This window comes from Gigantopelta aegis, chromosome 6 (genome assembly GCF_016097555.1).
Source record: "Gigantopelta aegis isolate Gae_Host chromosome 6, Gae_host_genome, whole genome shotgun sequence".
In the NCBI taxonomy this organism is placed as follows: Eukaryota; Metazoa; Mollusca; class Gastropoda; order Neomphalida; family Peltospiridae; genus Gigantopelta; species Gigantopelta aegis.
This window is the reverse complement of record NC_054704.1, coordinates 32,554,661-32,582,539: the sequence shown is the minus strand read 5'-3', so window position 1 is coordinate 32,582,539 and position 27,879 is coordinate 32,554,661. Positions and strand designations below refer to the sequence as shown.

Genomic DNA, 27,879 nt, shown 5'->3' with positions numbered 1-27,879 from the left:
TTTCAAACTAACCAATCTATTAAGGGCGGTAAAATGTGAAGAAGGAAAGTAGTTAACATTGTCTTTTTTTAAAGAGAGATTTAATTGACCAGTTTAATCTTTCATCATGTTACCAATTGAAATATGGTTTTTAGGAGAGGTAATTTTTCCCTGAAACAAAATAAAAAGTATTGCCGAAAATGAGGCTTGCTAAATAAAAAATTTAAGAAGCGTGATGAGCAAGTAACTTAGCAAAGGGAGGCAACTTCAATCACGTTTTTTTAAAAGAGCTGTAGACGGGGATCTATATAATATGAAATTTAAGATAAAATTATGTCCATAATAAAAAATGATGCAACAAAATGTTTAATATTGTATAGGTTTAAAAAGAAATATATAAAAAAAAATTAATCTGAAAAAAATGTATCGTCAAAGTCCCTAACTGCGTTATGCTTCCAACTCCGTTCAGTTTGTTTTCTCATGCATGGTATGTGCAACTAACATCCTATTTGGGCAAGAGCTCCACCCGTTCCCCCCATCATTTATAATAGTTTAGGGTTAGGGATAGAGTTAGGGTTAGGGCCCCATGCCCCACTTTTCTGTATATACCCCATCAAAAAATCCCTCTTTAGATCGATAACTAATGGGGGGAACGGGCGGTACACTTTCCAAATTATTGATATCGGGCCGATATGAGTCATAGAAATTGACTTAAAATGGACGAAGATGAATTAACATTTAGTGCGTGTCACGACCTCAGGTCTCACTACACAGATGACTTCCGGGTGAGAGTTAATTCATCATGGTCCACTATAGTTCCTAATTGTGACACATGTTATGGTTCACATATTCACTTCTAGGAAATGGTGAAGAATTAAAACAATATGTATGTTTAATGGTAAGCCTTCTGGCTGTATTTTGCCCATGTTATTTTGTAATATTGTGCATCGACCTTTTGGGACATGGGTATATAGCGCAAGTGACAGCCTGAGTGAATCGGTTAATGTACCACCTGTTCAGACCGGTACTACAGTCAGATGTGGTCCTATAGCAAAAAACTGAGACGGAAATGTTCTCAATTTTGGAGTGAAAATAAATGCTTATATAATGTATGTTCGCAATGGTGTAAGTTGTTTGTGCCAACGAGAACCCGTTCTATGGGCAATCTTCGCTTGAAGTTGGGCAGTTTAACATGGGTTTCAATGGCAGATGACATCTGTGTAGTGAGACCTCACATGGTATGCGGTTAAAACGGCCCCATGATGAAACGACCCTGAACATGTAAAGTCAAAATGGCCAAAGAAAATGGTCAAAACGGTCAAAGAAAAAAGTCAAAACGGCCAAAAGAAATGGTCAAAACGGCCAATAGGTACTATAACGTTAAATTAATTCCCATTAGTAATAATTAGTAATCAAAATAGCCTATATCATAGGCAGTTCAAAAATATGTATAAAAACAACCAAAACAACAGAATCACTGGTAACAATTTATTAGCCTACACAACGCAATTTACTATTGTAATTAAGACCACCAATTAACTTTTTATTTAACAACACTGATAGACTGACCCGGACGAGTGCATATCGCCGGGCGTGTTCCAAGTGGTGCTACTCGTCGGGGGGGGAGGGGCGTGCGTGCCCACCCCGTAATTTATTATTTTAATAATTCAGTCACAGAAAGGGGGGGCGGGTAGTGGACCGCCAAGGCTTTCCGGGTGAGTGTGTATCGTCTGAACGAGTACCTAGTGGCGCTGCTCACCCGGGGGCCACAACTGGCCTGTCTCCCAATTTACTAATATAATTAAGACCACAAATTGACCTTGTATTTGAAAAGACCGATAGACCGCCCCGCCCGTGACTCGGGCGATGTGTGTTTGGAATGGTTATAATAATAACTATTTATAATGTTTCTCCAAAACTTACCTGTACTTAAAATCTACATATTAACACAGATGTACTAGTACACTAACCACATTTGTAGATTTTAAACTCATGTTTATTCAACCATAAATAAGATGCAGATAATATTCATGTAGTGAGACCGTACTATAAAAACTGTCTTTGCACAGTTATCTTTCTTGATACTTGTGTAGATTAAATACATTTTTAAAGTAGTATATCTAAGGCCATCTTAACTTTTTTCAAGGGCCGTTGTGACTTTTTCACTTTGGCCGTTTTGACCAATTATTGTTAAGGCCGTTATGACTACGATTCCCTCACACTTGCCAGATCAACAAGGCCAAATCATTTAATTTTGATTTTTAAAACCCCTGTTCGAATTTGTTTTCACTTATTATATAAGCAAAAGCTATGCTACATTTGTGTGCCTCTACTGTAGTTAATAGCAGGGTATGCACTTGGGATTTTTTTTGACTGGCCAGTCGGGCCACTCACAGCAAGACTTTGACTCGCCCGTAGAACCTTTGAATGGCCCGCGTCTGAATTTCTTTAAAAAATAGAACTTACTTAAACTGGACTTCAAAAACATGTTATCATATCATACAAACAATAATAACAATACAAAAGAAGGCAACAGAACTTGTTTTAGTTTTATTACAAACTGTTGCAATTAAATTATAATGAAAACAATAAATAAAAATAACTTTCCAACCTCTTACAAACATTATTTATTTGCATTTTGATACATAATACAATACTAGTATGCGGAAATTTTCGGTCGCCAGGCGGGCGACACGTAATATTGTTTTGACTTGCCCGACGCTATTTTGACTCGCCATGGGCGATCGGGCGATCATAAAGTGTACACCCTGGAATAGTATTCATAATCCATTCATAACAATTGTAAATAATTTGAATGTATAAATTGTGTTAATTAAGAATCAAATGATATTTTACAAACTATACACTGGTATCAGTATTGACATTAAGTGTTAGCGATGGTTGTAGGTAAAACGCGGACCGGACCAGGACACTTGACAAACTGAATTGTTCTTTAATTTTTTTTTAAACAAAGTGTTTGTCAATTGTGCATAATAATTAAGAAACATATATTTATTCATATAATGGCTTTAAAAACGGAAAATGAGGAACCACACATGCGCAGTATGATACTTTTTGCAAACGCATGCCTCCTAACATAGTTAGAAACATTGCACTCTTTCCTGTTTACTGGAGGGTGCTTCACTTTTGTTTACTAGAATGGATTTGTTTTACGTCCACATTGTTGATTTTTTTACGTTAACTGATTACAATCTATTTTGTTTCGCGTATCTTAGCTGAAAAATGCAGAATAGTATTTCCGTAATTATCGTATTCACATTTTCTACCTCTGTTTTTCTGTAATCGTGGAAAGCTTCCCCTCTCCTCTACTTAACTCTGTAATTATTAGATACCATCATATTTTGTCATTTGTTTTTAATAAAGGCAATAGACTAGTAAATTACTTTTTCTATCCAGATGAATGAATAATCCACATGACAAAGTTGTAAGAATAATTCATTTTTAATTTATTACAGCTATGTCTTAATAATGTATATTATGTTGCATTCAAAGCCTCTATCTTTTAATGATCCATTAACTATTCATGAATTCATTAAAAAAAAACTGCAAGAGTAATTTTCCTATGAAAGTTTAGCAGTTTTGAAAGGGATACAAAAAGTGATTTCACTTGATTAGTGATGATATTAAAAAACAAAAAAACAAAAAAGTTTTGGTCAAGTATATCAACCAGTATTTAACAAATAATGTGATTTGCCCAAGTCTTACTGTATCCAATGAAATTGAAGCATTATCTAAATAAACCCCTATCAAATAATATGTTGCAAGTCACTAGCATTTAACCATAAATTGTTTTATTTTGTTTAATACATGTATTACGTCATTCATTATCAGGGCTTCTAGAATTTTTACAAAATCAACTAGCCATGGGATCAGTGATTTAAAAATATTTCTAGCCATGATTAAAAATTCACTAGCCCTACTTTACTTTAAGTTGATAAAATGTTACTAATAGTAATAATCAGATAATTATGTCATCTAAAGAGGAAGATAGAGCTTAAAAACACTAAGATTTGGGGGTGGGGGACGATATCTAATTTAATTTTACAAAATAGACTTAAATGTAGCATTTGACAACCTTTTTCACTAGCCGTCGGGCATGGTGATAGTAGTTATTTACTAGCCCAGTATTGAATATCGCTATCCATGGATGTGGGGCTACCATAATCTAGAACTCCTGATTATTTTTATCATTAGCTTTACTATTGCTGGATCACCAAACTGTGTTTATATGTTTCATTATATGTCAGCACAGAAATAAAGCATTTTGTATTATATTGTATTGTATTGAAATTGAAGCACTTCTAACATTGGAAAATCGGGCTTTGTGTTAAGGGTCCTTTTTGAAATAACATCACAAAGAATACCCTTGGCTTGCAAAGATGCAGCAACTGCTGCTATTCAGAATTTTTAAAACAAAATGTTCCTTGCAATTTCTCTTCTTTTTTTTAATCGTTCATTATCAGGGCTTCCAGACTTTTTACAAAATCGACTAGCTATGGGATCAGTGATTTAAAAAAAATTCTAGCCACAATTAAAAATTCACTAGCCCTACTTTACTTTAAGTTGATAAAATGTTACTAATAGTAATAATCAGATAATTATGTCATCTAAAGAGGAAAATGGAGCTTAAAAACACTAAGATTTGGCAGTGTGGGAGCATATCTAATTTAATTTTAGTAAAATAGACTTAAATGTAGCATTTGACAACTTTTTTTCACTAGCCGTCGGGCATTGTGATAGTAGTTATTTACTAGCCCAGTATTGAATATCGCTACCCATGGGAGTGGGGCTACCATAATCTAGAACTGATTATTTTTATCATTAGCTTTACTATTGCTGGATCACCAGACTGTATTTATATGTTCCATTATATGTCAGCACAGAAATAAAGCATTTTGTATTATGTTGTATTGTATATATATATATATATTCTCTATGCATTGATACTTTGAAATTTGAAGATTTGCTGGAACAGTAAGCTGCTGTAACTGTTCATAGCTGCAATTAATTTTAATATCAACCATCCATACCACTTCTAAAATTATGTTTTAATGAACCTCCTAATGATATCTTTTTAATAGTATTAATTAACAGTTTATTTTATATATTTTCAGGTTTGTCGTTGGCGACATGTGGCGAGCATCATCTGGTTTATTCTTTTACTACCTCCTGTTTCATTTGTTTATCTCTTTCTCGCACAAATCTATCTATTCCATCCTTGGACTTGGATTTCAAGTAAGTATCTTTTTATTATGATTATTAAATTGCTTTGCAATAATACATTATTACATATAAACTTGATCTACATATGGAAATCATTTGGACACAGTCTGCACAATATTTATGTTTATGTAATTGTTTTGTTAATAAAACTAATAAAATTATTGTAATTCTTTATCCAATATTATAATTTAAATTTGTATTAATTCATATGCATTTTCCACCAGTTAGTCAGTGTAGTGCTTAATAATATAAATGGTACAAAACAATAAAGAGGTTGTTATGGCAATATTTTAGAATAAACATGCATTTTATGGAATACCTGTAGATATCTTGACAGCCAAACCCTGCAATTGTTCTCTGCAGCCCTCTTTTGTTTTGAGATGTAAACTGTCGTTAGTTGCAGGTGTTGGACAGCTGCTTATAATAACAGGATTAATAAACTGTTTCTTCTTTTGTAGACTTCCTGTATATGTGGTTTTCCCTTTGGTTCCTAATTGGAGTTAACTTCATTGTGTTCGTACACTCTGCTCATATGTGGTTTTCATTCTCTTCATTTACTGGTATGTAAAAAGGATTTTCTTCATGTTTTTTAAATGTTATAAAATAAGACTTTCTTGATTAAGCAGTCTAAAGTAAATGTCTAAACTTAAGATTGACAATGATAAATCTTGTTTTGGTTGCAGACACTGAAAATCTAATTTATGTTATGATTGGCCACAAATTGCATACATTATATACTTAAGCCATTCCATTGTTTAATCTCTTGGGGAAATATAACATTATTTTACATAAACTTAGAATTGTCATATTTATTATTTTTCAAAATGTGAAGTAACTTACTTTGTCACAAACTTAAAGTAAAATGTTCATCTGGGACAGAAAAGGATATGAATATGAATAGTTTGTTATTTATGGTTTGGGGAAAGTTTAGATAATATTAGTTTAAAAATGTAAATGATAACAGTATTTTGATACACATTTAAATAATATATGGATCCTTAAAATATACTTATGTTGTTTGTGTTTTGTTTTTCAGTGGTTCCTGTGATTTATAATACGAGATGTGAACGTTTCTTGTCATTGTTTCGTATGTCTAGATTACCATACCTCGTGTCTTATGTAGCTCTTGGTATCATTATGGCGTGGAGTGCTGCTTCATTCTTCATTGGCGAACGATTTGCTGGTCTGACCTACAAGCTTACAACATCAAGGTTAAGATAAAAAAAATAGAGAGGCAGGGCTCACACCGGAACAAAGTTTGGTTTAATAAATTTTCAGAAATGTAGATTATTTTCTTGAAAATTATTAAAATGTGGTTAATTTGAGGAATAATTTATGAGCCAAAGTCTAAATTTTGTAGCCATTTTGTATAAAAATTAGCAATTGGCTAATTTGGCAATGTACAGGGTGAGCCCTGGAGAGGTTGAGATATTGAACTTGTACATGTTAAATGTATTACAAAACTAACTGGGATACACATAAGTAGGTTACTTGTAGGTTTTAAATTCATATTTTAAAAATATTATATTTCAATATGTTTGTATAATATCACAATGACATTAAGATCGTATCGACTGTGATAAAACATATTTCTAAGTACATAATTTGGTTATAAACAGTCTAAACTGTAAGACTCACATTATTGCGCGTTTTCTTCGCAGTAACTAAAACATAATAATACGCTTACAAGTTGACGTGCATCTCAATTCAAAAATCTGTATGTCAGTACATGTACATGTAGCTATTCATACAGACGTACACATGCACATTCGACTACTTGGCATCTCTAATGCTCGTTAATAATTGGTGTGAGGAGGAGGATAAATCAAGAAGTAATGAGATAAACATACTGTGGTACTTATTAATAATTGGAGTAAGAAGGGGGATAAATCAAGAAGTAATGAGATAAACATATCGTAATACTTATTCATAATTGGAGTAAGAAAAGGGGATAAATCAAGAAGTAATGAGATAAACATATCGTAATACTTGTTCATAATTGGAGTAAGGAAAGGGGATAAATCAAGAAGTAATGAGATAAACATATCGTAATTCTTATTCATAATTGGAGTAAAGAAAGGGGATAAATCAAGAAGTAATGAGATAAACATATCGTAATACTTATTCATAATTGGAGTAAGAAAGGGGGATAAATCAAGAAGTAATGAGATAAACATATTGTAATACTTATTCATAATTGGAGTAAGAAGGGGGATAAATCAAGAAGTAATGAGGTAAACATATCGTAATACTTATTCATAATTGGAGTAAGAAGGGATAAATAAAAAAAAAAATATTTGGTGTATTTAAAGGTAGGGTCAACTCAAACAAGAGCCTTATGTGTTGGAAAGATGCATACCTGGACCACCAACACACACTGACACTTTAACAAATGTTAATAAAAAACCATGATTATTCCTGCTAACTGGGGGCAGCCATTTTATTTCGTTTTTGTGACGACCGGTGGTATAGCTTGGGGCGAAGTGACGTCAGCTCTGTCCATCTCCAGTGTCTAGCACAGTGTAAACAAACGCTCTAATTTACGATAAGGCGCTTTGCTGTCAACAACCTGACTTGTAAAACAACATAAATGACTTGATAGTATAATAAACTATTTAACTAAATATATTTCAATTTGCATCAATAGAACGAAATGGAGTTATAGTATTTTTCTTTTTAAAAAAAATCCAAAGAAAAATTGCTTATTATTAGGCCTATTGGTCGGATACGTTCGAGCAAAAACGACCACTCGCGATACCCAAGTGATACTTTTCTTTGGGACGATGTAATTGGTCAGTTTTGTGATTTTAGATGGGGAAAGTCTACTTAATCAAGGGTTTTACAGAATTACTTACAGTAATAATGTAGGGAGGCTGATAATGCCCATTACGACTGAAGGGGTATCCGTACGGTTACCACACAATACCCTGTAATCTTAATAAAAGAGGCACGTCTTTTTAGGGTGTCTAGATACAGTGTCTGGGGACCGTCTAAATATACACCTGCCAATCAGGAACCACAGGTACAGGCCACAGAAAGAAAAGACCAATTAACCAAGAAAACACTCCGATTATTATTTCAGTTCATGGATTAATTTATGTACCAAACATAATACAATTATTTCAACACTTTGACAATGGTGGTTTATTGTGTATTGAAACATAATATATAATTAAATTGTTGCTGGCTTACTGGGATGGCTATTATTACAGAACATTGCGATGCATTCGCAAAAATCAGGTATGTTTTGTTTCTTCAGTTCGAAAACTAATTCCTGACATGACACGTTAGGTATTACGTAACCACCAGCTCGCCAGAGGGTGTATTCACTGGGAAGGTACAAAATGGCTGCGCCCGTTATATATAATAGCCGTCACATTTAACCGTTTTATTAATTAACTATACAATTATACTTGTTGATATTAAGCAATAATGTGCGTTATATATTGTTGAATATGCATACCAGGCCAAATGCCTTAATTGTTCCCTCCTTTAATAAAATTTATAGATATCTGGGATACAGAAATATGAGTAACACTGAATCACAGGTTGTTGATTACGATTTGTTTATAGTTGACCTACACATGGGTTACAATTAGGTTTGCATAAACTGATCATTGTTTTAAGTTTTTAGAAAGTTCTTTTTTCCCCCCCCACAGTGATGCTGTATATCTCAATGAAAGCCACTTGTTTTTGATCCTCTATGGAGTATACTTGGGTGTGGTTGCCTACGGTGATTTTATTCTTCACACAAACTACCTGGAATTTCCTGTTGTGCAAGTAAGTATAATTCATTATATACTAAGGGACAGCTATTATTCAGATTTCTAAGAATATTCTTTTTTTATGACCAAGTCTGAAATATTGCTGAGTTGGGGGTTTTTTGGTGCTGGGTTGTCATTAAAGGGACATTCCTGAGTTTGCTGCAATTTTTAAGATGTTGTCGACTAACAGACTTTTTATCAATTGTAATTACATATCAAATATATGTTTCTGCATAAAATATTAGTGGCTGAATATTAAACGTGTTTCTGATTGTTCTAATATTTGTACAAGGTTAAATTTCATTTTATTTCCTAAAATAAATTTTTTTTCGTATGTATGAAATTATTTGAGGACAAAATCCAGTTTGGCCTTCTTACAAATATTAAGATGACCAGAAACACATTGAATATACAGACACTGATATTCTAAACAAGAAAATATATTTAATATGTAAATGTAATTGTAAAAATATTTTATTAGTCGGAAACATCTTACAATGCAGCGAACTCAGGAATGTCCCTTTAAACATTCATTCAGTAATAAAGTTTAAATGTGAATAAATATGTTCAACACTTTCATTTTTCAGGCATCCACACTTTTCAGTGTACCTGTGTTCTCAAGAAATTATATTTGCTTATCAACTTCTAAAATAGTGTATTATCTTCAAAATTGGTTTAGTAAGAACTTAAGGAATATACAATTGAACATGTTCTGTGTGTGAAATGGATCCAATTTCATATTGTGCCTGTGTGAACTGTATTGTCATTGTAAAGAATATATACATTTCTTATATTCTCTTATTTACAGAGAAAAAAGATAGAACGAATAAAATTGGAAATAGTACCATTGTTAAACCGATGTGCAAAGCAGACATTACAGAAGCTAAAATATTTCTATATTTTATATTTCTTTTTTGGTAAGTTGTTTTACATATATTTTTTTGGTAGCTAATAACTAAATATTTAATTAAGATAATAAATGTTTGATATATTGGGTGGAAGAGGGGAATAGCTGAAGTGTTTAAAGGAAACATGTCACGTAAACCATATTTGGCACCAACCATGTACAATTAATTATAAATTGAATCACCTAAAAAAATTTTTTATAAAAAATTAATTACTTAAAATATCTCCATAAAAGAACCCCAGATACGAGCTCTTAGCGGAAATTGCCGATCTTTAATGAGCAGGGCAATCACGAGGTCCGTGACGTCAGAGACGCGTCGCTTGATCTGAAGCCTTACACTTAAAAGCATTAGTCCGTACCACTCATAAAGAATCTAAGACTTGCACAGCTTACCAAAACAATGAGTGTTCGTTCGCAAAACGTTTTGCCGTATCAATATGAGCTGTTAGTAAATGAAGAAAGACACACATTTACTTACAACAGTGATACTGAAGAAAAAACGGATAGCGAGTCGGAGGGTGGAGAAACTGATGGTGCCAGACCAGACCGGTCGACCAATTTACAGCCCGGAGCCCGAAAGTAACCCGGAGACAAAACCAAAACTCGGATGCTAATGCCGAGGTGTATACTGTTCATATTTAGCATAAAGATACACCTCGATATGATGTATTTAAAAATGTAAAAAAATATAAATGTAGGACAAACATTTTTTGGTGGGTTTTTTTTTTAGAAAATATCGCATTTTTTATGTTCGGGCTGTACATAATGAAATCTGTATGCACAGTGTAAACAAACGCTCTAATTTACGACAAGGCGCTTCACTTTCATTAACCTGGCTTGTAAAACAACATAAATGACTTGAGAGTATAATCAACTTTTAAACTAAATATATTTCTATTTGCATCAATAGAACGAAATGAGGTTATAGTATTTTTCTCTCATAAAAAAGTAGCATATTATTAGGCCTATTGGTAGGGTGCGTTAGAGTAAAAACGACCACTCACGATACCCAAGTGATAATTTTCTTTTCTTTGGTACTACGTAATTGGTCAGTTTTGTAATTTTAGATGGGAAAGTCTACTTAATCAAGGGTTTTACAGCATTATTTACAGTAATGAAGCAGGGCGGCTGATAATGTCCATTAACATTGTACTATAGTCGCGATAGGTTACGCCACAATACCCTGTGATCTTAAAAAAACTGGCACGTATTTTGTACGTATGTCTAGACCGTGGTAATCACTTACCTGGTCGATACCCTGCAATATACACCTGCCAATCAGGAATCACATGTGCAGGCCACGGAAAGAAAGGACCAATTAACTAAAGCAACACTCCGATTCTCAAGTCAGCCCGTGGATGAAACATAATAGTTATTTCGACACCGACAGTAGTGGTTTATTTTGTATTGAACTTCGTGTTGCTTTGGGGCTTCGGGCGATGAGGAACGTTTTTGTGACGAAGATTAAAAACATTATTTAAAATTATTATTGTTTTCTACACATTTTTAAAAAACATATTTAAATACATCGTACTGAGATGTATCCTCATGCCAAATCCCATGTTTGTATATGCCATATTTAATTACTTGTTGACGTTTCCTTCTTCGGACGGTGAATACAGATTTTGTTATGTAGGCCTACAGCCCTAACATGAAAAATCTTCTTTTTTTCCAAAAAAATAAATAAAAAATTCTACATTTTTGTTTTAACATATATAAATACATCATGCTGAGGTGTATCTTTGTGCCAAATATGTACAATGTACACCTCGGCATTCGCAACCGAGTACTGTTTTTGTCTCCGGGTAACGTTCGGGCTCCGGGCTGTAAATAGGCTGACACCAAAGTACTATGCGGTGTTGGTGTCCAATCTTTTCTTTTGCGATAAAATACACGCGTCTTTCTTCGGATACAATCCTTTGGAAAACCATAAAAAGACAATCCCGATCGTTTAAACTGTTTATTTTTACACCCAAAGGCCGCGCAGTACGGCACTGTTGGACTGAAAAGATCGTAAGCTCCTTACTCCATATATAAACAGTTAACAACAATGGAAGAGTACAGCGGCTCTGACGTCACTTCCCTTTTTTTCCGAACGCTCACGAAGAAATATGCATAAATCGTACTTTGATACTGATTAGCGTAATTTCTTCATTTTAAGTTAACTACACGTATTTTATTGTTATAAAGTTATTTGTATATTATTTTTATATCATTTTTCTTTTAAAATGAGCTATAATATGGTCTCGTGTCATGTTTCCTTTAATGTATGTGTTTTTTGTGTGCATGACAACTGTACAATTGTGTGTATTAACCAAATATAAATTTCTAGTTCTAGTCAATGAAACATGGAGTAGTATGTTCCAAGACTGACACAAATATGTTTTGTTGTTTTGACTTAACTCCTAGTTTATTTCGTGATTTAACTCCCTATTAGACTTTGCATTGAAATCTTGTTAATTGTTACAAGTCTGGTGTTTATTTGTCACTTATATCAGTAATAGCTTTATTTTACTATTTCTAAACTTAATTGACTTTGACTGTTTTATTTTTCCAGGGGCAATCCCTCGTCGATGGGTGTGTACTAGTATTAACAGGACCATTCAGTAAGTAAATCTGTACTAACAGGACTATTTTTTTGTGTATCATTTTTAACTTCACTGTGTACAGGCTAGAAGATGTTTAGCTAAGGGTCAGTGTCTTTCCATCTTTAAGAGTGGGATGTAGGTCAGACAGTTGAGTGCTCACTTGAAGTGCTTGCGTTGTAGGATCGAACCACCATGGTGGATCCATTCAAATGATTTGAATTTTTTCTTGTTCCAACCAGTGCACCACAACTGGTCAACAGCTGTGGTATGTACTTTCCTGTCTGTGGGAAAGTGCATATAAAAGATCCCTTAGAAAAAATGTAACAGGTTTCCTCTGATGTCCACGTGTCAGAATTACCAAATGTTTGCAATCCAATAGACAATCAATGTATTCTAGTGTCGTTAAACAAAACTTTAACTTTCCATCTTTAGGAAATAGATGTAGCTTATTAGTACAGCCTTGGCGTCTTATTCAAGGATTTATGGTATTTTCCATCAAACATCTTTTTTACTCCAACAATACATTTGTTCCACCTCACATTTAGTTTCCCCATTTGTAAATTGAACTAACGTTATTACTTTCCAGCCTCTTAATATATGAACTAAATTTATTTCTTTTAGTCCTGAAATACGTCCACTAGACTCGATTCTTGGACTTTTTGACATGGAACTGCTGTGGCAAACTTTGACTTTTGGAATGTTTGCCAATGTCTGCTGGAGTTTGGGTACTTTACTGGTTAAAGTGCACCACACAGAGGTAACATTTGCTTTACAAGCTGATAAAACCTGTCATTGTGTATAAATTTTACAAATAATTAAAAGTACGCAACAGCCAAAGGGTGTGTCTGTCTCTCTCTCTCTCTCTCTCTCTCTCTCTCTCTCTCTCTCTCTCTCTCTCTCTCTCTCTCTCATTCATAATTATAAATTCTTATTAGCTATATTTTAGAATGCATATTATATTTACCAGCCTCGGTGGCGTCGTGGTAGGCCATCGGTCTACAGGCTGGTAGGTACTGGGTTCGGATCCCAGTCGAGGCATGGGATTTTTAATCCAGATACCGACTCCAAACCCTGAGTGAGTGCTCCGCAAGGCTCAATGGGTAGGTGTAAACCACTTGCACCGACCAGTGATCCATAACTGGTTCAACAAAAGCCATGGTTTGTGCTATCCTGCCTGTGGGAAGCGCAAATAAAAGATCCCTTGCTGCTAATCGGAAGAGTAGCCCATGTAGTGGCGACAGCGGGTTTCCTCTCAAAATCTGTGTGGTCCTTAACCATATGTCTGACGCCATATAACCGTAAATAAAATGTGTTGAGTGCGTCGTTAAATAAAACATTTCTTTGTTTGTTTGCATATTATTATTTATTTTTTAACACTTGTCATACAGTAATATTTCTGTTTTCTTTCAGCATTATGCATTTCAAATCGTCCACATTTTACAGGCGAGCCGTGATAAATGCCTCAGTGATGCTCTGTCATCAAGGAGTATTCCACTTCTACAGGTGTTATACCTTTAATAGCTGGTTCCTCGGTTCTCTTTTCTAATAACAGACTGCATATATTGTTTATATTGTCTACCATCTAACAGTGACATTCTCTCTGTGTGTTTGTAATTGCATGTGTGTGTGTGCACACTGCATATGCATGTTTGTGTGTGTGTGTGTGTGTTGTTTGTGTCATCAAGTTGTTTTAGAAGTTTATTATTTATCTAATTACTATAAATCATGAAATTAATGTGAGCAAAATATTAACGCGAAAATGTGTCGATGTATATTTTTAACATGAAAAGAAAAACAACCAAACATGCACATATATTGCTTTAGTATCGGAATAAAAAATGTATTTTATGCCATTAGAAAAGTAATCATGTAATGAACAAGATAACACATATGTAAAAGAAAAGCATTCTGGACAACAAAACGAACAGTCCATGAATTGTTGTTGTTCATACTTAGTTAGCTGCACACTCGTCATTTCTGTGGTGCTTTACATAAGAAACTAAGGATATTATTATAGAGGTAACACAAATGGCAAGCTTTCACTGGTTTGACTGTCAAAACAAGAAAGGTAATGTTTTATTTAGATGCACTCAACACATTTTATTTACGGTTATATGGCGTCGGACATATGGTTACGGACCACAGAAATATTGAGAGAGGAAACCCGCTGTTACCACTTCATGGGCTACTCATTTCGATTAGCAGCAAGGGATCTTTTATATGCACCATCCCAGACAGGGTAGTACATACCACAGCCTTTGTTACATCAGTTGTGGAGCACTGGCTGGAACCAGTCAAAACAAATGCCAACTGCTTGTGTTTAGTAGATGTGAGCTAAAACTAAAACAACAATTCAACATTTTTTGTTTGCAGTGTTTTCTTTAAAAGTGGCATTTGCCAGACACATTAATAACAACATATTTGAGCATTTCAACATTTTCTGATTTACAGCATTTTTCTTTTATTAAATTTTTTTTCAGTATTTAGGTTATCAAGATGTGAGTCACCTGTCACAGTTTTCACCCATTAGAAGAAAAGAAGTCTTTAGTCTCAGTCAACCTGGTGAGTGCTTCCTTCATCCTGGGAGACGTTTTCTTTTCAACTTAACCTGACCTCAAACTAATGCATGTGTGCAATAAATAACAAAGATATGAGATTGATCCTAAGACACAGTGTCAATCTCATATCTTTGTTATTTATTGTTTCAACCATTAGTCTTGTACAATAAAAAAAATGTTGTTCAGTGGTGCCTGCAAAGTACACGCAAAACATGTCTTGCAGCTACTGGGAATAGGCTATGGGCCTGATAGTGATTTAATTATTAAGAAGCACAGTTGCCATACAGTAGCTGTAGTAGTAGTAGTAGTAAGTAGTAGTATAGTTTTTTTTTTTTTATTAGTCCCCCCTATCTTTCCAACTGGAGGGAATTATAAGTTTTGTGTCTGTCCATTTGTCCCATATATAGTTTTCCAGACTTTTTTTCTAAGATGTTGAATTTTTTTATATATATACTCTTCAAAAGAAGAAACGCAAAACCACATTGTCGTAACATTTGGAGAATTGATTTAATTATTGAATGGTGAATCCGATAATTACCAAATGTTGCAGGATTGTTCACAATTCACTCTAGTCCATTGTGAGTAAGTGATAGGACACACCACCAAGGTCAAGGTCATCTGGAGTCAATACCGGGTGTGGCCTCCGCGTGTGTTGACAACTGCCTGGCACCGCCTGCCCATTGAAGCAACCAGAGTACGGATGACGTCCCGGGGGATGGTGGCCCACTCGGCCTGCAAGGCTGCTGCCAGCTCGGGCAGGGTCTGGGGCTGTGGTTGTCGCTGTCGGAGGCGTCGGTCCAACTCGTCCCATAGATGCTCAATTGGGTTCAAATCCGGTGATATCGATGGCCAAGGAAGGACATTAATGTTGTTGTTCTGTAGGAAAGCCGTTGTGAGACGTGCTGTGTGAGGCCTGGCGTTGTCATGTTGGAACACTGCGTTGGCGTTGGCCATAACTGGAACGATGTGTGGCCGGAGGATCTGGTCAATGTAGCCCTGTGCATTCAGGTTGCCCTGCACGTGGACCAGGTCAGTTCTGCCAGTGTGTGAGATGGCTGCCCACACCATGACACTACCCCCGCCGAATCTGTCCACTTCCTGCACGCAGTTTGCCGCATAACGTTCACCACGACGCCTATACACGCGACATCTTCCATCATGACGTCGGAGCAGAAATCGGGACTCGTCACTGAACCACACCTGTCTCCATCGCAGTTGAGGCCATTGTCGATGAATCTGGCACCACTGCAGTCGGTTCCGTATTGTCTGGTCGGATATCCTGCGCAAACCTGGTATTGCTGCGGTTGTGGAGGTGGCAGTAGTCAATCGTTCCCGAAGGTGGCGTACCCGGATGTAGCGGTCCTGCCCGGGGGTAGTGACCCGTGGTCGACCGGATCTAGGGAGGTCACGTGTTGATCCATGTTGCTGGTAACAGTCTGGAGATGGTGCTTGGGGACACATGGAATGCCCTGGCAACGGCCGTTCTGGATTCGCCTGCGTCTAGTCGGCCGATGGCATTGTTTCTCTGCGGTTCACTGAGACGTGGCATGTCCTGGATTGTCAACTGTCGGCCAGATACAGAGGCCAGGCAAGCGAACACCCTGCACTTTTATACTGTCGGTGTTCATGTTGCACGTGCAGACAACGCACGTGCAGTGGTGACATGGTTTGCACGTGGCTGCGTTTTTGCGAATATTCACATTTTGGAACTTTATTGTACAGTAGCTGCGTTTTATCGAATGTAACCGTGGGAATGTGTTTGGGACATGCAATGACCTTATATTCACAAAGCATGAATCGGTAGGAAACATAAAATCGGAGTTATAACCCATTTGTACCCTTTTGCGTTTCTTTTTTTGAAGAGTATATATATATATATATATATATATATATATATATATATATATACTCTTCAAAAAAAGTAGGGGAACTCTAATAAGAATTTACAATTGCCAAAATTGTAAGGTATATTAGCTGTAGGGAATGGCTATATGATAATAGTGAATTAATTGGGCAAACATTACAACCAGTAGTTCAGTATTACAGTAGGTTTTATGACCACCAAAGATCTTGAAGGAAGATTGAGGTCAGAAGTGAAATTTGAAAGTTGACATTTTTTTAATCAATAAATCGCAAATTCAAACAATAAAAATGACTGAAAACAACAATAACAACTGTATGATCAACAGAATGAAAAAGATTGACAGAAATAATGTTCCACAGTGATTAATAGACCTTCCTGGAAATTGTCAAAATCGAGAATGACACGTGCGTGATGCATGTGCAAACTATGGAATGTTGATCAGCAGACCTGGGCCCCGTTCCACGAAGTGATCATAGCCCTAAGATCAACTAAGTGCATAGGGTAGCTATGCGCCTACGGTAATCTTAGGGCTAAGATCGCTTCATGGAACGGGGCCCAGAATGTTCTTTACTAGGATGTCTTTGGTCGAAATGTATGTTCGGTCTAATAGTTGATATTAACATTAATATTTCAGGTTCCCCTACTGTTTTTGAAGAGTATGTATAGCTTTATTATATGGAGTTAAAAATCAATTTTGACTTTTAAGTTTTATGTAGATTGGCTTATTTTTGACAGAGTTATTGTAGATTGGCTTATTTTTGATAGAGTTATGGCCCTTGAACTTAACTTATGAAATATGAAACTAATTTATACTACTCAAAAGAATTTAAGGGTCAAAAATTTATAACCAAACAAGTTTCAGAGTGTATTAGATTGATGATGTAAACTACACCAAAATTTTTATTTATTGTTCCATATTTACAAAAAACCACAAATAAACATCACTGTATACAAGAAAGTCACATGACATGCTGTCAAAGTTGAAGGTTGTCAAACATGGATTTTACACAGAACATTCGTTTAATACTGTGTGAATTCACCCCTGGCGCGAATACACTCGACACATCGTTGCCTCATGCTGTTGATCACAGGTCTGAAGAACTCTTGGGGAATGGCCTTCCACTCTGCCATAAGAAGTTGACCCAGATCATGAAGGTTGGCCGGAGGGGCATGGTTATCCCGAACTCTCCTGCCTAATTCGTCCCAGGCGTGCTCTATTTGGGGCCAAGTCAGGCGAATATGCTGGCCAATCCATCCTGGCGATACCTTGTTGTCTGAGAAAGTCCGTTACCACCCTGGCGCGGTGGGGTCTGGCATTGTCATACAGCAGAACTGCCCCGCCGCCAATCTGCTGAAGGCCTGGGAGAACCAACGGCCGGATAATCTCATTCAGATAGCGGATTCCATTCAGATTGCCATCCACCACATAGAGGGGGGTCCTGTGGTGGATAGAGATGCCGCCCCACACCATGACACTGCCACCACCGAACCGGTGACGTTGTCTAACGTTAACGTCAGCGAAGCGCTCCCCAGGACGTCTGTAGACACGAACCTGACCGCCGTTGAACTGGAGACTAAACCTGGACTCATCAGTGAACATCACTCGACCCCACTGAACACGTTGCCACCGCAGATGAAGCGTGCACCAGTGACGTCTGGCCGTTCTGTGACGTGGTAGGAGTGGTGGTCGAACAGCCTGGCGATGGCAGCGTAGATTATTGGCTCTCAGACGATTGCGTATGGTTTGATCAGACACTCGAGTTCCAGTCGCAGTCCGCAGATTGTCACGTAATCGGCGTGCAGTGGTTGTGCGTTGACGTAGAGCCATATTGGTGATGTAGCGGTCCTCTCTATTTGTAGTGCTTCGGGGTCTTCCCGAACGTGGACGATTTCGAACAGAATTCGTTGCTTGGTACCGTTGTCACAGTCGGCCAACGACACTCTGACTGACACCAAGTCTCACAGCAACATTTCTTTGTGTATTGCCATCCTGAAGCCAAGCAATAGCCCTTCCTCGATCTTCGATAGTCAGTTGACGTCGTACCATTGTCATATTTGGAGTGTGCACCGTACACGAACGCGAGCTCCAATTATACGGAAATTCAGCATTGGGAACATGGAATACACATGCAAAGCGTGCAAATGAAGCGCTTTGTGAAAAAGCAAGTTATGGGCACTTAGCAGACCTTTCGCTTTTGCCCTAATTTACGTGCAAATGTAAGCATGTTTTCGCCAGTAGAACTAGTCGACAGTGTCAATGACAGTGGATTTTAATTAATTTATGGGTTGCTTAGACCCACTTTCGTCAAAATGGAACAATACCATGCGTGACATTATGGTCTAGCTAATATAATTGACATTCAGAAAATAATGTCGAAAATATCGTCTGACCCTTAAATTCTTTTGAGTAGTATAGATTAAAAAAACGTTGTTGGGTCAGGTAGGGGATATATTGCTTTAGAATGCTTGTTATGTTTACAATATTAATAATGATTCTTAGGTAATTTGATTGGATAAACAAACATGTCTATTCACACAGGTTTACTTTTATTTCAGGCGGCCACCCACACATCTGGAATAAACTTTGTTCTGCTTGTTTGTCGAGCATTGATGAACTGATATCACATGTTCATCGAGCTAACTGGCAAGCTGTTACTGCCCTTCCACTAAAAAAGCCAGTTGCTGCCAAAAATAGCAACTTTAATCACACAGGTAGCGTTTCATGTGTGGTTTTGAGAGAATAGTATAATGTCTCACTGAGGTAGGATGTAGCTTGTGGTAGCATGCTTGTTTTACAACTGCTACCTCAAATGCTGCAGTATGTGTTGTCCTGTTATGGGGAAAGGGTATACTAAAGGTTGCTTTTCAGTAAGAGGATTCTTTGGTGGACATGTGTATCTTCTCACTATCTATAGTCCTTCCCCCATAGGGAATGCCTTTTTCTTTTCAACATCACCTGTCCTCAACAAATGCATATTCCCCTGAGAATAGTAGTCTAGTTTTAATATCCCAACAGCCAATGGGATGGCCTAAAAATCTACTGTGCACCCATTCCTGTTCTAGTCACGTGACTGTAACTTCCTTCTTTTTCCTTAGCTCTTGTGGTTCGGACACCTTTTTCCATACCATGGAATTGACAAGAAGTTATTTACTTCTGAACCAATTGTTTTCAAAATTTAACACAAAAATAGTAATTGTTTGTTACTTCCAAAACACTTACTTTTCTTCTTACGTCAAACCAAACTTAAATTATTTTACAAAAAACATTTTGTCGGAGGATGGGATGGACAAAAGTATCGAAATAGCCATGGTTTAAAAAATGTGCTGAGATATGATACAAGTATTCCTTAAATTTTGTCTGTTTAGATCAAGTATTACAACCTTTTTGCCAAAAATCTTTAGCAATTTGTCAAATATTCTTAAATAAAAGAAAATTTGTTGCTTTGTCAATGAAATCAGACACTGGATTTAATTGATGTGGTCAAGTAATAGGCTATTTTCGATATATAAAAAAAGAAATTTGTAACGGTCACGTCATTGAATGTAACTTGGGGTTAAAGTACAATACAGTAGTACCATATTGCTAAACTTTTAGTATATTTAACTTGCAAATAGTCAGTTCTTATTCAAAATATCAATGATTAAATTTGCAAATTTGGCGAGTGACCGAGCTAGCCTGGCTAAAATGTGTATTAAACAATTTATGTGCAACTTAATTTTTCAGCTAACATCTCTGGTTCCTTTCTCAATCAGACTGGACCAAACCTGTCCATGTCTGTGGAACATTCATTGAACACAACCAATCCTCCGGTCGTACAGCAGGCAAAACCAGTTTGGAAACGAAAGGTATCGTACTGTCATCAGATTTCAACACATCACAAACAGGCATTCAAGATATGCTAATTATTTTGATGAATCATTTTGCCTAAGAATGAAAATGGAATATTATGCCAACAAATGTCAAAATTGTTTTTCATATTTCAGACCTTGTCTTTTAAGGTGCACAAGTGCAATCGCGCTCATACAGCACACATAATTTCAATCTGGTGAATGAAAAATAACACTCATTACACTAACAAACAGCACACGTAAAATAATGTTGTACATTGATTGCCACTATTTACCGTATGTAGCTGATAGAAAGACCCATTTAATAATACCAGGGAAAAAAAATGTGCCGTGAATGGTAGCGTCCATGCAAGCTTTTAATATATCACTGGTACTTATCTTTGCTATACAAATTGGAAAACACAGGTTTAATAGACATCTTCGAAGACGTACCAATCCAATCAAAACTCCTTTGCCTATTTAATTTATTATTATTAATTACAAACAGTCCACTTTTGTACGGTAATAGATCACAACATCTGATACGGCTAACTCATTTATACTCTTCATATAGTTACGACAAAAAAAGGAATCAAATTAAATAGTGGCTTGTGTAGCCTACACAAATGAACTCGCTATGGAAATCAACTAAGTTGGTAAAATTGTCGCGATTAGTTCATAACTGTTAGCCTACAAAGCTTACGTGAGGTCCCGAAAATGGCAAGCATGTAACTTTCTACTTTGTTTTAAAAAAGAAATGTAATTTAGACAAAGATAATTCAAAAGTAGATGGAATAATAAAAAGAAGGAAACAAATGTAACAGGTATGTAGGAATAGGTCTAGGTCTTGTTTACAAACACAAATTTTCCTCTTTTTTTTTTTCTTTAAAGATTACCTAAGAATCATTATTAATATTTTAAACATAACAAGCATTCTTTTTTAAAAACACAAAAAAACTATTTCAATATTTGTATTTCAACCATAGGTTAATGAATGTACATCTGTTATATTATATAGTATCGGTAATCAATGATCATAGCCGACTATTTAATTGTTGTTTGTTTCAATACGTTAGTTAGAAAATCACAGACCATGTGATTGGAACATGATTTGATGCACAGCACTCTGTGGCATATTGACCAATCGGAGCTATCGGGGTCAAATTATTTTTACTCTTGGAACAACTCCATTCCTGAAAGGATAGTCAGACTACATTAATGAACCAAACAACATAAAATTAGAAGAAAACATTATTGGTTAATTTTTGCAACATATGTCTCTGCATTTACATGTACCAATTACTTCATCAATTAATAATGCTTGGTTTTCACTCAACTTAGCATTTTGATGAGTGCCATTTTTCACTCACCTAAGCATTTTGAGGTGTGCCATTTTTCAAAAGCCAACGACTGATATTTTATATATTGTTTTACAACAAAACTTGTTGCATGGAAGTAGTAATATTTATTATTAACAGGAATGTGATTTTTTAGCTTTTTATCCAATTTCAGGGTTTTTATATGGCTATAAATGTTTTTACAAAATAGATCTGGATTTAATCTGTAATGTTGCAAAATCACCTTTATTTGAAAATGTTTAGATTTTTCAGGGTTTTTTTTAAAGATTTCAGGTTTTATTTTTAAATTGATATTGCACCTCTGTTATAGTAATTACCAAGACTAAATTTAAAATATCTTCAACAAAAAAAGGTTTTTGTTGTGAGAATTACAACAAAAATAAACAATATTTTGTTAGGTTGTTTTCATGGTAATATTTTTGTCCTTGCAGATATCTTTAATCATCAAAGAGAATTCTCTGTTACATTATTTCTTCAATGAGCTCCCGAATGCTAAAAGTCATAGCTTATTTGCATCTGCCCAGCCTTCCATCTGGTCTATTGAAGGTAAATTAGCACTGCCTTCTATAAAGGGAAAAATACTTGTAACGGGGTGATTTTTCTCCTCAAAATTTGTTTTTATCTGTTGTTGCCCATAAATTTGTAAATAGTCACAAGATTGCTGTTCAGATCCTTCTGGTAAATTCATATTCTTTAGTTTTATTTATGTTGAAACATGTATGTGTGTCTTTGAAAATCAGTTTTAGGTATCTCAAACTTGTTTGTATATACATGTCATGCTTTTTAAAAATCATTATTAAACATATTTAATTAAATTAATTGGATTAGCAAATATATCATGATTTTTAAAAATTATTATTAAAACTACATTCCCTGGAATATTTTTATTATTTAAGCATATAGAACAGAAAATCCAATTACGTTTGGTGCATATATGATGCCGCACATCGCATTGGTTTCACTATGCTGGCTTATCCAGGTCAAAAACAAAACCAGTATTTTGAAAGTGGGACACTTTTAATGGGCTCGTACCGATCTCGGTTTTCATTGGCTTATCATAAGTATAGAATTCCCCAACTAGAGATCACGTGAGATTTCGCAATTTTTGAACAAATTTAACTCTTGATTGAGGGGTCGTCTCACATCTCCAAAACATATTTATATCCATAGAGGTTTGGTACAACGCCTTTTCAGGGGTCGGTGAGTGGGGGATTTACCTTGAAATTTTGACAGTGGCCAGCTGTTAGCATACGCGTTACATGTAAGGGGATGTTACTAATTATGTAATGCTCTAGGGGTAGAGAAAGAGGATACTGTGTTCGATTTACGTAACATTTTCCAAGACTAGATCTATATGTTATTTTTATCCATTACTTAGACCTAAAAAGGTGTTTTTTGGAAATGCGCGGTCAGTCTAGGATCGATCCCCATCGGCGGGTATACAAAAAGACCACGGTATGTGATATCCTGTCTGTGGGATGGTACATATAAACGATCCCTTGCTAAAAAAAAATGTAGCGGGTTTCCAAGGCGCGTGTGCAGGGATTTCAGCAGGGTTGGGGTTATAGACTGTTGAGCGAAGTTTATATGGGGCCATGATCCCTCCAAAAATACATTTCAATTTTTTTTAAGCTTGGGCAAGTACGGGTTTCCAACCTCCCCCTTGCACATGCACCCGATTCCTCTCTAAGATTATATGTCAAAATTAACAAATATTAGACATCCAACAGCAGATGGAAGGAAGGATAGGATATGTTTTATTTAACGATGCACTCAACACATTTTATTTATGGTTGTATGAGGTCGGACGATTATTAAATCAATATGCTTTATCTTTGATGTCGTTAAACAACCCCCCACCCCCCCCAACTTTACCCTTTCCAAACGAAATAATATTTATTTGAATTTGTCAATTTTAACGTAAAATTAAGAAGTGAAAACGTTCATTGTCTACTTTAGTATATTTTATTTTTAAAATACATACATGATTAATGTGTTACTAGTATACAAACTAAACTTTGAAAGTTCTACTAACACTTTATAAAATATCAATTCTGAAATAGGAAGGTAAGACTGTCGATAATATGTTGTCAAGGTCAAACCGGTTTTAACTAAAAACTAGTACCGTATTCTCAACCGAACGTTTTTCGTACAGCGCAAGATTTCTCTTTTAATATTTTTGAGACGAACCCAACAATTTGAAATCGGCAAACACACGTTAACTGAAACTGACAACAGGCTGTCGTTTGTGCTTTGCCGAGCTATGGCGGCACGGGCGACGAATCAAACGTATACGTTTGACGGTATCCGTTCATAGCGAACATGCACGACTTTTTTAAAAGTGCATTTGAGCTTGTATTTCACATTTATACATGATGTTATAATATGGTAACCAGAGAATGTAACTTTAAACAATGTTTAATTAATAAGTGAATTGGATTGGCAAACAGGCTGTTATAGGCCTATACGTTCCTGATATGCAGTTTTGATAATGATGTACTAATTGTATGTTCCTTACTGATGTTTTTACATCGACTGGACTTGTTGTTTTTCAGCACTGTCATTTCTAGTAGCAGCTTCATACAGCGAGGACCAATATGGTGTAGTTCAACAAACACTTCCTAATATTCTCACCAGTCTGCTGACGTTACATGAAGTAGGTCTTTTTTACTTTACTATTTTCAACTATACACAATAAAATAAAATTAAATTGTGACAAATTCCTTTTGGCATTACATAATTAAGGATAGGTGGGATGTAACTCAGTGGTAAAGTGTTCGCCTGATGTGCAATAAGTTATAGGATCTGGTACTGCAAGTCCTAGGTCAGTGAAACTTGGTTTATAGTTGCACCTATGGACGTTCATCACAGTGCACCAAAACCATTTATGGTACGTGAGATATTTAAGTTCGCAAAATTCTTTTTAATATTCTGACAACTACATCCATCCGTATAAACATTACTATGAAGACTAAAGACAAGACTTACAACTAATATTCCATAATGTGAATAGTGTATCTGTCATTAGAATATGGAACTAAGGCTCTATATAGGTCTAGAAATGTGGACCTGCATTATTAGTTCTTTGATATTTTTTTTTATGTTTCAGAATGTAGAAAAATATTCCAAGTTGACATCTAGTGTGTGTCACCCATCTCACAAGGACCAGCTGACCTCGGGGATGGGATCACTAAGATATCGCTTGCAGATTACATTAAAAACCAGCATTCACAGAATAGTCGACTCGTTTGGAAAGCACCTTTTGTGAGTTGTGATAATTAATTATTGATCAGTTAATTCATTTTATGTAATGTTATAATTTTTGCTATCGGTCTTGTATATGTAATAATAAGGATTTATTTGGGGAGAAAACCTTTGAAGAAATTATTTTACTTGCAAATGTATTATGAGCTGGGGGTGAGAATCAAACATTTCTGTGTTCTAAAAATAGTCCAAAAGCTTCTGAGTACAGGCCTGTGCAAATTAAAAATTTGCATAACCTAAAAAGGGGTTATGCCAAAAGATTTTGCATAACCTATTTTGGTTTGCATAACCTGGTTTTTTTCTTTATAACTTAAAAAAACCTATTAAAAAACCCCACCTTGGACTATTGTAATAAATTACCAAAACAGTGAATGTCAGGCTTGACCTAGTATGTAAAACACATCATCATGTGTGCATAACTACGTGTGAATAAATAAGAATTCACTACAAGGCAATCTCTTACCATTAATTTTATAATATTAGTCTTTTATATATATATATAATGTCATGACATTCAGTCGTGAGTGGGAGACTCGGTACCATCTGCCTCATCTGAGGAACAGTGGATACTGATACTGTCACTCATTATCACTGACACTGTCGTCATCGTCACTGTCACTATCTAATTAGAAATTACAGTTAATAATAGGGTCACTGTGACTCTGGTTTGAGATTGTAATGACCGTCACAATATCGCCATTTTTGATTGGTTAAATTCGGCTATAACGCCTTCTAACAACCAAAGGGAATGCACCTACTTTGCAAGATATTTATACAAACTTGACGGGTTATGTTACGCGGTATGAAAAAGCATTGCGTCGGGAACAAGTCTAACGTTTGTACTTGCGATAAAAATATGTTGTTATGTTGCCGGGATTAATCATTCAGTAAATTTTACTCGAACGGTAAATCGGTTACGCCAAATAAAATGAGTAAAGTTTACTCTTAAAACCTAGTAGGAAACCTCCAAGCATATACTGAAATAACTTAAGAAAAACTGTTGTGCTTGTCAAACAATATATTTCTGGTGTATATGTTTAGTTTAATGGATGTAATACAACATCATTTCTTAGGTAATTAATTAAATTTAATATTGATAACTTTATGGATATAATGTAATAAACTTTAATATTTTTTTCAGGAATGTCCATCTTAGTCCTGAATGTGCCAAGATGTTGAAGCCATTTATGGAAATGAGGCATGGAGTCCACTCATTAGAGTAATGTGTCAAAATGCTGGCAATATGAACAATCTTCTTTTTTTTCTCCTAACATCTCATTTTGTGTGCATTTACCCCGTACCCATGGACTGTTTTTAAAACACTGTCAAAATTTTGGGACATGTTCAGTCCATGTAAGGTGATAAGGAATGCAATGTTTAGAAATACTGGAAGCATTTCACAATAAACAATCGGTCACTTATGAAGAAAAAGAAGAATGTAAAACAATGAGTAGAGTACAGTTTGAAAATGCATCATTTGGGAATTATCAGTCTGTAATGGGTATTATAAATTCAATACAAGTTTTAAAAGCTGTCAGCATTTGGAGAATAGCAGTCCATGTAATGTAAATAAAAATGTTCATACATGAAATATTTTAAAGTACTTATAATATTTTGAGAAACACAATCTATTTTTAGAAGAGAACCAAGAACAGCAATAGGACAGAGTACTGTGTGAAAGTGATAGAAAAACTTTAAAGGGAAAGTAAACTAAAACATAGCCTTATCTGTTGGAAAGCTGCATACCCGGACCACCAACACATACTGACACTTTAACAAATGAAAATTAGAGTTTTAGAGTTAATAAAAAAAAATGTGATTATTCCTGCTAACTGGGGGCAGCCATTTTCTTTTATTTTCGAGGCATCCAGTATAGCTAGCTTGGGGCGAAGTGACGTCAGTTCAGGACTGACCAAATCCTTTATGCACAGTGTAAACAAAAGCAGTAATTATCGACAAGGCACTTCTTTTTGGTCAACCTGACTTGTAAAACAACATAAATGAAATGATAATATAATAAACTATTTAACTCAGTATATTTCAAGTTGCATTAATGGACCGTAATGGGGTTATAGTATTTTTCTCCGTTAAATAATCCAAAGGAAAAATGTACACTAATAGACCTATTTGTATGCTACATTGGAGCAAAAATTACAACCCATGATACCCAAGTGATAATGTTCTTTTCTTTGGAACTACGTAATTGGTCAGTTCTGTAGTTTTAGAAGGGGAAAGTCTACTTTATCAATAGCTTTACAGAGCTGTTTACATAAATAAATCATGTCTATTTCTATTTTAGGGGCAACAAGTAAGATTACACAATACTGGTCTGTATTTTCGTGTCTAGACAGCGTCAATTAATTGGCTCATCTGGTTACCACTCAAATACACATCTGCCAATTAGGAATCACAGGTAGAGGCAGCTACTAGCATAGACCAATTAACTAAGAAAACACTCAAGTGTATCATTTCATTTAGGTTAATGCATGGACAAAACATGATGTATTTATTTTTACTTGTTGTGT

The 27,879-nt window shown here is 35.5% G+C and overlaps 1 protein-coding gene across 1 annotated transcript; it reads left to right on the top strand.

The window, feature by feature from the left end:
• Positions 1-20: 20 nt before the first annotated feature.
• LOC121375397 (nucleoporin NDC1-like) lies at positions 21-27,879 on the top strand. The gene is made up of 16 exons (XM_041502827.1): positions 21-139; positions 5,115-5,235; positions 5,682-5,783; positions 6,260-6,434; positions 8,883-9,003; positions 9,796-9,904; positions 12,452-12,500; positions 13,104-13,239; positions 13,893-13,985; positions 14,963-15,044; positions 19,461-19,616; positions 20,629-20,750; positions 22,522-22,636; positions 24,646-24,746; positions 25,200-25,354; positions 26,496-27,879. Exons 1-16 carry the CDS (start codon positions 107-109, stop codon positions 26,575-26,577), a joined length of 1,752 nt encoding a protein of 583 aa, XP_041358761.1. The 5' UTR covers positions 21-106; the 3' UTR covers positions 26,578-27,879.

What these genes read in the sequence shown, in the direction of transcription:
- LOC121375397 (XM_041502827.1), top strand. Translation starts at nt 107, where the DNA reads ATGTTACCAATTGAAATATGGTTTTTAGGAGAG. An exon ending in TTCATTCTCTTCATTTACTG is followed by an intron (nt 5,784 to 6,259) that starts GTATGTAAAAAG and finishes TTTGTTTTTCAG; the next exon opens with TGGTTCCTGTGATTTATAAT. An exon ending in TTCCATCTGGTCTATTGAAG is followed by an intron (nt 22,637 to 24,645) that starts GTAAATTAGCAC and finishes GTTGTTTTTCAG; the next exon opens with CACTGTCATTTCTAGTAGCA.